This window comes from Tamandua tetradactyla, chromosome 1 (genome assembly GCF_023851605.1).
Source record: "Tamandua tetradactyla isolate mTamTet1 chromosome 1, mTamTet1.pri, whole genome shotgun sequence".
NCBI classification, from domain to species: Eukaryota; Metazoa; Chordata; class Mammalia; order Pilosa; family Myrmecophagidae; genus Tamandua; species Tamandua tetradactyla.
The window spans coordinates 141,247,999-141,260,723 of NC_135327.1; the positions used below are offsets into that span (position 1 = coordinate 141,247,999).

Consider the following 12,725-nt stretch of genomic DNA (forward strand, 5'->3'; position numbering starts at 1 on the left):
GTGACACTATTGGCCACCCAGACTTCAGAGCACATCCTCTAAATTTCTATGCAGGCAGATCTTTTCTGTGATGTATATCATCCTTTTATTTTTGGTGGCATTTTGCAATGGTAGTTTCTGCTAAAATTAATGTAGCTTCTTCATTAAAAGGTCATAAGGATTGTATACCAAAATCACTTATAATCTATTTAACTCAGATAGAATTACTATATTACAGCTGAAGTGAGGAAAGTGATTCAGTGAGGGCTATGGGCAGAGCAATCTTCTACAAAAATAAAGCAATTTATGGACATTTTGTTTCTTCTGTTTATTCACCCACACCACACAAAAAAGCCAACACACACATAGTTCCTTGATAGAGCAATGTAATTCTGGAATCTTTCCTTATCTGAAGTTCAAACAACACATAGCTACAAAACCTGGAACCACTCTCTGCCTTGGTGAATTGAGGTCAGACTGACCCCTGAGGTTATCAAAACATGGATGTGAACAGACATTGACAAGAACCTTTTGCTGTAAAATTCCAACTAATTTAATCAAACCAGCCTGAATCATCTGGTTCTTCGCCTGCAGCAATGGTGTTAGCTTTAATAGCTATCCAGGTTGTTGTTGCTTTTAATTATTTCCAAGTGAAAAGATGAGTCAGCAGCATTATAAAATTTGAAGATAATTTTATAATAGTTTGTGAATGTACACATGTTATATATCGTTTTTAAACAAACAAAATTCATAGTCATTTAAAATGAAGGACAATTCCAAGGCACCACTTATGTTTTTAAACTAATCAAGCAGTTTTACATTTTAAGATAATTGCATTATTTAATTATAATATTTGGAGTTTCCAAATTCATCAAAACAAGGCTTTTCTCTGTATTGCTTGCCAAACTACACAGGATAAAAAGTAGAAAATGGTTTGTTGCCAACTCTCCCACTAGCACAGAGGTTGGCTTGCAGTTTGATAGTATCTGAGCCCTACCATCTGCTAACTAAAGAAATCGTTGTAAAACAAAACCTGACTTGTTTTCATGAGTTGATGTAACTGAGTCTAAAAAGCAAGTATATAGTTTATATGTGTTTTCCAAGTAAGTTCAAGTTATAACCCATTCCAGATTGCTGTTTTCCATTATTCTTTCAAAACATTAGGCAATCTAAATGTATAAATCTCATTTTATTTTAGAAACTGATACTTTTAAATGCTTAAAATAAAGTTTAGACTCAACTCATGTTACATTTTTAGGTTTTACACCTTTTTTCACAAGTCCCTCAAAATTAGTTGACCAGAGAAGCTAAATTAAATTCCATTTTAAAATCACAACTTTAAAAAGTAACTTTGCAAATTTATCACATTAGTAAGCTTATTAAATTCAACAGTTAAAGTCAATAATGTTAGAAAAATTAACATCCAGGTTCATACTTTCATATAAATCTACTCTCGTATCACATACATTTTTAGCAGACATTCTTCACATAATTGATTTGATTGAGAAAGGTATCTCATTTGAAGATATCTTTACAAACAATATTATACTTTAGTGTTATATCAAGATTCAATAATTTTAGAAAGAGTAAGGGTTACCCTTTAGCACAACTAAACAAACAGATACATAAGATTTTAATCATTGCCTTTTGTCTAGGAGGAAATCATTCATATATATATATATATATATATATATACTCCATTTATTTAAAATCCTTTAAGAGGAGAAAGCAAAATGATATAGTGGCAAGAATTTTAGCCAAGGTGTTAGGAAAACCAGGGTCAGGTCTCAATTTTGTAGTTATCTGACTTTGAAGATGTCACTTAATTTCTCAGATCTTCAACTGTCCCTCCTGTAAAAGATTAGCGCTTAGCACAAAACTTTCTAAGGTCTCTAAGTCTCTTTCAGTTTGGTGATGCTATGGTTTGAGCTCTCTACAAATCTGAGCCCAAAAGGACTCTATTTCATTCCACATGGGTTTTTAAGGGGTTAGGGATGGGGTGGAGGGAAGAGGAAGGGGACAGGAAGCCTGGTCATAACCATGGCATGATAACAGAAAGTAATGTTGAAAATGCAAAAACTGGCAATGATTTTTAGTGTCCTGAGCAACTCCCTCAGTAATTCCATGTTTCTCCAATTCTAAAATGGGATTTTCCAAAATGAATCTAAATCTTCAATTAATGCATCATAAAATTTTCTCTGTTATTTTAAGTTTGGGTTGGAACGATGGGTGTGAGGAAGTTGTTAAGATCGAGAGCCAAGAGGTCTGAAACTGCCTGAGATTATATTGCTAGTAAATGACTGAGGCAGTATTTGAACCCAGATCTCCATGAATCCTGAGCCTAGACTTTTAATCACTGATTATTAAACTAAAAGATTTCTTAGGAGAAAACTTGCATGTCCATAGCTCTTCGAAACTGCTGAAGTTTCCATGTACAAGTCTTTATTAGACCCTGAATCACATTATGATGTGGTTTGCTGACTCTGGGTTACTGTGGTTCTTCTCACTTGGTATTTTTGTTACCTCTGGATTGTTCACCACCATGAACTGGAAAAGGGACAGCATTAAATCAAAGTTCCTGTGTATTGATGATGTACTGACTGATTAAATGCTTGCTTGATTCCCATCTGTTTGTGGTTGTTTTGTTTTTTTTTACTGAAACCAACACAGCATCTTTTCTGGAAAGGAGGAATATCTTTTTAAGTTCTGATTGATTCAAGTCCACATTCAATGAAGCAGACACTGCTGATCAATGTACCCAACCCCACCCAAATTCCCCCTCCTCCCTAGCAAACTTGCAGTCAGGCATGTCCTTGTGAAAAGTTCTAGCCTAAAACACATCAATGGAAGTATGAATATAGGGTTTTGAAGAAGCTTTGGTTTTCCTAATAGAGATAAACAACCCTTTGCCTTCTATCACAGTAATATTCCCTCTTCTGGTCTGTTCCATGAAATGAGACTGGTGGTAGAGTAGCCATTTTGCACCCATAATGCAACAAGTAAGAAGATGCTAAGGATTGTGGAGTGAAATCATATAAAGACTCAGTTTTCTTTGGTATTGTGGAACACCAGTCCTGGATTACCTTCCTTTCCTTTGGAATTATATGAAATAAAAAGTTCTTATTTCTTTAAGCCCCACCATTAGTCATGTTTTCTTGCTGTTAGGTGAAGGCAGTACTAGCTAACACATTCAAGAACTACTAGACCCAGAATATTGTGCTTAAAATAGGTGAAGGCAGTACTAGCTAACACATTCAAGAACTACTAGACCCAGAATATTGTGCTTAAAATAGCTGCTTTGAAGCACATTGAGGAGTTTGCAGCTATCAGTCAGTTTCAGACACCACGGACTTAACTGTTTTTATGCCCTCTCTAAATCATCTATGTGGAGAAGCCAGGAAACTAATACATCTGGATCAAGAAGGTAGGCATCCATGCCTGGGTGAGTAGTAAAGGGACAAGCAGTAGTGGCCGGGAACAGGCTGTCAAAACAAGAGTATGAAAAGGAGGGTGTACGTGAAGGGGAAGCCTGGCATAGGTTGTTGGGGGTGAGGAGGATGTCCCTAAGAAAAAATGGGTCATCAAAGACTAAGTGAGAAAAAGAAGGAAAACTAATGAAGCACAGCTCATTTGTAGATTATTGGAACCCAAAGCATGTGAAGAAGACATCTGCCTAGGAGAACAGCCCTGCACAGAGAATAAGAACTTAAGCAGGGTACGAAAGACATTTATGTGGAGGTTATCCTATTTCTCAGTGTCAGAGTCTGATAGGGATGAAGATGGTATTCTCAAGAAGGGACAGCCAGTGTTGGATGTCAGTGCCCAAGCAGGACAAGAAGGGTGAACCAAGAAAAAGTAGCTCTGTATGAGGAATCAGTGGGCCGAGTGGTGTGTGGATGGTGTCTGTGTGCGATATTTGGTGACATGGGGTGACAGACACTTAGCTTAATATGAGAAGGGTATCACCGAAGAGACGTAGGCCATGCATGAGGTATCAGAGCCTGAGTAGGGTAAGAATGGCATCCATGTAGGAGGGCATTCAGTGCAAGGGGTTGTAGCCCAAGAAGGGTTAAGAAGACATCCACACAGGGGCAAACACAATTGGCATGGGATAACAGAGTCCAAGCTGTGTGAGGAGGGCATCTGCATAAGAAGGTAACCTAGCAAGGGACCTTAAATCCTGAGCAGGATGAGGAAGGTATCTACACAGGGAGGGGATAGGAATAGTAAATGTGATTGTTTATTCACAAGAGGACAGCTCAAATAAATATTAAGAATAATGAGAACTAGAATTCTGACTGTTGGAGAAGGAAGTTGTAAATATGTAAAGGGATAAAACTAGAAAAAACCTGTGGTTTAACTTGGAACTGGAGTATCAGTGTGAAATTGCAGTTTTCAGTATATAGAGGTGGAGTCAATCAAGAAATAAATGTGTGTGTGTGTGTACATATCTACTCATAAGCTCTGGACCTGCCCACTAGGAAGGTATGGGAGAAGTGGGACTCCGAGAGCAATGAACACAGGTAGTATAATTCTCTACTAAAAAGGACCAGGGAACCTTGGAGAAATGGTTTATTCCAGGATGGAGTAGGGAAAGTATAAAATGAGCCCGGAATATCAGTGGGTTAAAAAGTAAGAAAGTGCTCTAAAAATGATGGTAACAGGTCAAAGGACACAGAAGCCAATTTGCAAGGATTCCCACTGTCCAAATCTGGGACAGTTTGAGCATCAAAATAAACAATGATAGTAATGGATTATAACCCATTGAATGAAATAGGAAGTTATGAGTCCATACTTACAGAAATAAATAAATAGAAAAAAATGAAAGTTTGATGAGTAATGGGATATATACACAATTTTAAAGTACCTATCCACAAAATACATACCAACTACAAAGGGGAAAAGAGTAATTTAATAGTGGAAAAGCTGGCAGACACTAGGTTTCACCAGTAATTGGTAAATCCAAGTCCTGCGTAAATGATAGTATGGCAATAAGAGCAAAACATCACTTCTGTGGTATTCCTATCAAAATGCATAAATTTAAGCTCAATATGAGAAAATATCAGATAACCCCCACTTTGGATTGAGGGATATTCTACAAAAAAAAAAAAAAAAACTGGCCTAATCTTCATGTCAAGGTCATGAAAATCAAAGAAAGACTAAGGAACTATTCCGAACTGAAGTAAAAGGACTATGGAAATAGACAGCTAATTGCAATGTGTGATATAAGGAGCATATGGAGAAACCTGAATTGGGTCTGAGGAGTTTGACAGTTGACTGTAAAAGAATGCCCTTATTTATTGGAGATACACCAATAATATTCAGGAGTGATAGGATATCATGGGAGCAATTTGCTCTGAATTATTCAAGTAAAATTTCTTTGTACTGTACTTGCAACTTTTGTGTAAGCTTGAGATTATTAAAAATAAAAAGCGTATGCTGTATAAAAGACAACTGACCACTTAAAGTAAAAGTAATAAATTATATTGTGAGGTTTACAAATAGGTAGAAATAAAATGCATGACAATAATGGCACAAAGATCAGAAGGGGGGACATTCAAATATGCTCTTTTTAGGTTCTTATGTTATATCTGAAGTGGTATGAAATTATTTAAAAATAATCTGTGATAAGTTAAAATACATATTTGTAAACCCTAGAGTAACCATTGATAAACAAAAAGATCGTTGGCTGTCAAAGGTATAGGAATTCAAATAAACAGCACTGTAAATGGAGGAAGAAGTGTGAAATGGCTTAGAAAAACAACTAAGAATGATAAGTGACATTAATATGACACAAAAATAAATAATTAGGACTGAATGGTGGTTTTGATTACATAAAGCTTTAAAATTTTTGTCATTAAAAGACTCCACAGGCAAAATTAAAACCAAATATCAAGTGCGGAAGGAAAAAAAGCAACTTCAAACATATTCCAGACAAAAAGTTACTATTGGCAATACATAAAAAGCTATCACAAACCAATAAGAAAACTATAGGAATTCCAGTTTAAACAATAGACAAGACATAAGCAGGTAATTTATAAGGAAGAAATAATTGGCAAACATATGCCTATCTTAAGTCCACGCTATACATATAGTACAAGAAAAATAAATGTCATAATTAAATCTCAAGTACTCAATAATAACTTGAGCTCAATTCTCTACATTTAGAAGAGTGTATTCAAAACATGAAATCTTACAATGCAAAGTTGTCATCAACCAGAATAAGATGATATTTATGACTGTTCAGCCATTTATCAGGTAGTCTCACAAAAAAGTAGAAATTACTTATCTATCAAAAAAGGGCAGAATATAGCTGTGGTTGGAATTATGGGTTCTTTTCAAAACTCAATTAAATGAGCTGTAAGATATAGATACATGACTCTTGTTTTATGAATTCCCTTGCTAAGGAAGGAAAATGATATGAATAAATAACTGTAAAGTGCCACCAACCCAGCCCCATTCACATTCCAGAGTGGAGGCATAGTGTTAAGGTTAAGAATTAGGGATTCAACATTAGAAATTAAAAGTCAGAGTATCGGACTTCCAGGCCAAGATGGTGGCTTAGCAATGTGCACGTTTTAGTTCGTCCTCCAGAACAACTACTAAATAACCAGAAACAATACAGAACAGCTCCTGGGGCCAAGTCAGTGACTGGACACACAGTGTACCCCAGTCTGGACCAGCTGGACTGGCTGCGAGCCCCCCCAGAACCAGGAGTTCCCCAAGCTGCAGCGGCTGACACCCCTCCCCCACAGGCTGCTTCACAGAGGGGAAAGGAAAGAGACTTTACCAGCAGCAGGGGCTGAGCCCAACCAAATGCCAATTGTAGAATTAATTAACAAATTCTGACTACTAAAAATAGGCCCCCAGCTCAGGTGAACCTGGTCAAAGTGGAGGTTGCTCATTTTTGCCACAGCACCAAGGGGACAGGGCTGACAGAAAAAGAGAGAGAGAAAAAAAAAAGGAAACAGAGGTTTTTGTGACTGTGTTTCTACAAAGGCTTGACTGCATTTGGATACAGTGGCATGGCTTCTCAGGCTGCATCTGCCCCAGGCATAAGCAGAAACAAGCTCGTTTGAAGGCTTGTCTGGAGCCTGTGTCTTCCCCAGGGGAGGGGTGAAGCCCAATTCCTCCCTCAAGGAATTCAGACACTAGGGCTTGGTAATTTGAAGTCATTAAAACCAGCCTACAACCTCTCCTCTGTCTCCACCACACCCCCAACAGGGAGAGTCTGCCAAAGTAAAAAGTACCACATCATCTTATGCTGGTGGGACCTACAGGCAGACAAGTGCCACACACAGGGCAGGATAAGAAAAACAGAGCCCAGAGACTTCACAGGAAAGTCTTTCAACCTGCTGGGTCTCACCCTCAGGGAAAACTGACACAGGTGACCCTTTCCTCCTGACAGGATGCCAGTTTGGTCTGGGAAAATCCGGCTGGGGTCTATAATACCTACGTAGCCCCTCCTAAAGGTGGGCAGGAAAAGGCACCATACAAGCAGGGCCAGAAACAAGAAAACAAGAACTGAAAAATTCTCCTCTGATAAACAAAACTTAAGCTAGAGGCCCAGATAAAGCTGAAATGAATGTCAAGGAACAGATAGACAACAAATTCATCCAGCAAGAAAACCCTAGGTAATAGAAGTGAAAACAATCTCCAGAATAAACCAATTAAGGTAATTAAATGCCTAGACGCCAGCAAAAAATAACAAATCACACAGGAAAATCGAAGATATGGCCCAGTCAAAGGAACAAACCAACAATTCAAACGACATACAGGAGCTGAAACAATTAATTCAGAATATATGAACAGACATGGAAAACCTCATCAAAAACCAAACCAATGAATTGAGGGAGGATATAAAGAAGTCAAGGAATGAACAAAAAGAAGAAATCAAAAGTCTGAAAAAGAAAATCACAGAACTTATGGGAGTGAAAGTCATGGTAGAAGAGATGAAAAAAACAATGGAAACCTACAATGGTAGATTTTGAGAGGCAGAACATAGGATTAGTGAACTGGAGGGTGGAACATCTGAAATCTTAAGGACGAGGAAAAGAAAATATAGGGAAAAATATGAGCAGGGACTCAGGGAATCGAATGACAATATGAAGCACATGAATATACATGTTGTAGGTGTCCCAGAAGGAGAAGAGAAAGGAAAAGGAGGAGAAAAACTAATGGAGGAAATTATCACTGAAAATTTCCCAACTCTTATGAAAGACTTAAAATTACAGATCCAAGAAGTGCAGCGTACCCCAAAGAGGATAGATTCAAATAGACATACTCCAAAACATTTACTAATCAGAATGTCAGAGGTCAAAGAGAAAGGGAGAATCTTGAAAACAGCATTGAAAGCAGCAAGAGACAAACAATCCATCACATGCAAGGGAAACCCAATAAGACTATGTGTAAATTTCTCAGCAGAAACCATGGAGGCTAGAAGACAGTGGGATGATATATTTAAATTATTAAAAGAGAAAAACTGCCAACCAAGAATTCTATATCCAGCAAAATTGTCCTTCAAAAATGAGGGAGAAATTAAAACATTTTCAGGCAAAAAATCACTGAGAGAATTTGTGACCAAGAGACCAGCTCTGCAAGAAATACTAAAGGGAGCACTAGCTACAGATGTGAAAAGACAGAAGAGAGAGGTGTGGAGAAGAGTGTAGAAAGGAAGACTATGAATAAAGGTAAAAAGAGGGAAAATTAGACATGACATAAAAATTCAAAAGGCAAAATGGTGGAAGAAAGTACTACCCATACAGTAATAACACTAAATGTTAATGGATTAAACTCCCCAATCAAAAGACATAGACTAGCAAATGGATTAAAAACAGGACCCATCTATATGCTGTCTCTACTCAAAGGACATGAGGGCAAGGACACAAATGGACATTTGCACACCAATGTTTATAGCAGCATTATTTACAATTACCAAGAGATGGAAACAGCCAAAATGTCCATCAACTGATGGGTGGCTAAACAAACTGTGGCATATACATATGATAGAATATTATGCAGCTGTGAGGCAGAATAAAGTTATGAAGTATGTAACAACATGGATGGACCTTAAGGACATTATGCTGAGTGAGATTAGCCAAAAACAAAAGGAAAAATATTGTATGGTCTCACTGATATGAACTGACATTAGTGAATAAACTTGGAATATTTTGTTGGTAACAGAGATCATCAGGAGGTAGAAACAGGGTAAGATATTGGGTAATTAAGCTGAAGGGATACAGATTGTGCAACAGGACTGAATATAAAAACTCAGAAATGGACAGCACAATACTACCTAACTGTATTACACTTATGTTAACACTGAATGTGAGAATGATAGAGGGAGGGGGGCTGGGGGCATAAATGAAATCACAAAGAAAGATAGATGATAAAGATTGAGATGGTATAATCTAGGAATGCCTAGAGTGTATAATGATAGTGACTAAATGTACAAATTTAAAAAATGTTTTCACATGAGGAAGAACAAAGGAATGTCATTACTGCAGGGTGCTGAAAACAGATGGTAATTAATATTTTAAAATTTCAACTTATGTGTGAGACTAAAGCAAAAAAAATTTATTTGGCACAAAATTTATATTTTGACTAGTGCATCTCCTAATATAGCTTATGTAGATAGCTGGTTGAACAACATAAGTACATGGAACCTTGGATAGGACATGAGATTTTTTTGGTTTGTCCATAGTGATGCCCGAATGAATCCCAGAGTGATTTGATCAATGAGTGGAAAAGCATTTGCAAAGTCACCTTCAGGGAATGGTGAGAACGGGGGAAAATTCAACCTCCCCAAGTTGAATTCTTGATATTCTCACAAGCAGTGTGACAACCAATGCTATAGGCTGAGTCCCTAGTCTTGGGGTTTGTTCATATGAAATTTAACCCCAAAAGGATAGGTCAAGCCTACTTAAAATTAGGCCTAAGAGTCACCCCCAAGAGAACCTCTTTTGTTGCTCAGATGTGGTTTCTCTCTCCAGCCAACACAACAAGCAAACTCACCACCCTCCCCTGTCTACATGGGACATGACTCCCAGGGGTGTGGACCTTCCTGGCAACATGGGACAGAGATCCTAGAATGAGCTGAGACTCAGTATCAAGGAATTGAGAAAAACCCTAGAATGAGCTGAGACCCAGCATCAAGGGATTGAGAAAACTTTCTCGACCAAAAGGGAGAAGAGTGAAATGAGACAAAATAAAGTGTCAATGGCTAAGAGATCCCAAACAGAGTCAAGAGGTTATCCTGGAGGTTACTCTTACGCATTAAGTAGATATCACCTTGTTATCCAAGATGTAATGGAGAGACTGGAGGGAATTGCCTGAAAATGTAGAGCTGTGTTCCAGTAGCCATGTTTCTAGATGATGATTGTATAATGATATAGCTTTCACAATGTGACTGTGTGATTGTGAAAAACTTGTGTCTGATGCTCCGATAATCTACCTTGTCAACAGACAATTAGAACATATGGAATAAAATTAAATAATAGGGGGAACAAATGTTAAAATAAACTTAGTTTGAAATGCTAGTGATCAATGAAAGGGAGAGGTAAGGTGTATGGTATGTATATATTTTTTCTCTGTTTTCATTTTATTTTTCTGTTGTCTTTTTATTTCTTTGTCTGAATTGATGCAAATGTTCTAAGAAATGATCATGAAGATGAATATGCAACTATGTGATGATATTGTGAATTACTGATAATATATGTAGAACGGAATGAGCATATCTTAAGAATGTTTGTGTCTGTCTCTTGTTATATATATATTTTAAATTAATAAAAAAATTTTTAATCAATTAATTAAAAAAAAGAATCAGAGTATCCAAAATCTTTTATACCTCGATTGATGACATGATTCTTATTTTCTATGACTTTCTCCATCTTTAATTGATATATTTATCCTATAGCTATCCAAATGAATGATATCCCAGTTAGTTACCAAAAATAATATTTCTTAGAAATGTGGCTTCTTACATTTATAAAACCACTCCTTAAACAAACATTGAAAAAATAACTAATTAAGATAGTTGAATTCATACTAACCTGTGATATTGCTCTTTGGGGTAACAGTGAAATGTCACATGGATGAGTGTCAGCTATTACAGAGACATGAGATAAACTCTGTTGAGGCGAAATGGACTTTTCTTCATCAGATACTTTTAATTTTAACTTATTTTTCCATATTTTCAATTGAAATTCATGTTTTGACAACTGCAATGACAATAATTTACAAATTCCATGGAATTATAAGGATTAAATGATATGTATTATAACAGTGCTGAACACAATGATAGCACTAACATTACTTCTTATCATCATTATTACATAAATTATCACTTTCCATATGCATATTTAGTATTCTCTGAACCACCAAAGCATTATAAATCATTTTCACTGGTTGTCATAGGACGTTGTCAAAGGCAGCCACTTTGGAAATCTAGTCCAGTCTCTGCTTATAGACAGAGAAACTGAGATGCACAGATTCAAGATTCTGGAAATGACAGAAGTAATACAATACCCTGTAAGAGAGGTAGTTAGCATGAACATAGCGCAAAGGAGAGTCAGAAAGAAAGAATCAGGGTATTTGCTGATTTATTATTACAGAACTCCCCACTTTAACTTTCAATTCATTTATGAAAACTATTTTATCAACAAAAAGCCCTAGGGATAAATAAGTAATTTACTCATACACACACAGAGAATTTTGGCAGATAGATGATACATACATGCATCCTTAGAAAGATGCATACATACATATATAAACAAAAAGATGCATACATACATATAAATAAACAAAAAGATGCATACATACATATATAAATAAACATACATGGTAAAATTGTTATATAATACTGATACACTATATATGTTAATATATATCAACTATTCAACTACTATATTAAAATAGTATGCTCAGTATATGGGGACAATTAGAGAACAATACTGACTGTCTAAAGAATCTTCATTGTAAGAGTGGGGCAGGTGGGTGTTGCAGTTAACTATTTCACCATTAGATAATCAATGATCAGGCATGTGGGGAAAGGGTTAAATACTAGCTTAGTGCACAAAGAGATGGAAAGTACTGCAGGTCAGACTAAAACAGAGGCACCCTAAGTGTAACTATTTTCCTGGCAAGATTGAAAATGTAGGTTAAAAAAGACAGAGGCTATAGGATGGCCTATAAGAGCACCAGTTCAACACCAGTAGATTTTAAGCTTCTAGAGAGCTGGAATTTTGCTTTATACATCTTAGTAACTACCATAGACTCTAGCACTGTTTCTAGCAAAGAGCAAATGTCCAATAAATATTGTTTGTTAAATAAAAAACTAGCTTTTCAAATATCATTTGAAATGAATGAATGGATAGATTTCTGATTATCATTTGAATTTGTATTATCTTTCTAACTTTTGAAACTTTGGAGTTCCAGCTATACAAGTCCAGGAGCAGCTAAGAAGAGGAGGCAAGAATGACCCCAGGACTGACCAAACCCTATGCGCCACTGCATCCCCACACACAGTGCTGACATCCCACTACCATTACCACCACACCTCAGAGAAAAGCTCACAGGGGTGCTAAAGGGTATAAAGCCAAAGTAAAGGACAAACCACAGAGAAGATCTGCAAGGTTATCTGCTAAGCCTGCTCTTCTAAAGCCAGAACCCAAACCTTAAAAGGCTCCTGCAAAAAAAAAAAAAAAGGGAAAAAGGGGTAAGCTGATGCTGGCAAAGCTGTCCCAGCA

At 36.7% G+C, this 12,725-nt stretch overlaps 1 protein-coding gene across 15 annotated transcripts in view; it reads right to left on the minus strand.

Moving 5' to 3' along the window:
* FBXL13 (F-box and leucine rich repeat protein 13) overlaps positions 1 to 12,725 on the minus strand; it is a 309,023-nt gene that overhangs the window by 217,018 nt on the left and 79,280 nt on the right. For all 15 annotated transcript variants that reach the window (XR_013173955.1, XR_013174037.1, XM_077155879.1 and 12 more), the window contains one exon: positions 11,031 to 11,198. Coding sequence is in view for 13 of the 15 variants with exons in the window: in XM_077155879.1 (XP_077011994.1) it covers positions 11,031 to 11,198 (168 nt within the window). In the remaining 2 variants the exon portion in view is untranslated. The remainder of the gene's footprint in view (positions 1 to 11,030; positions 11,199 to 12,725) is intronic.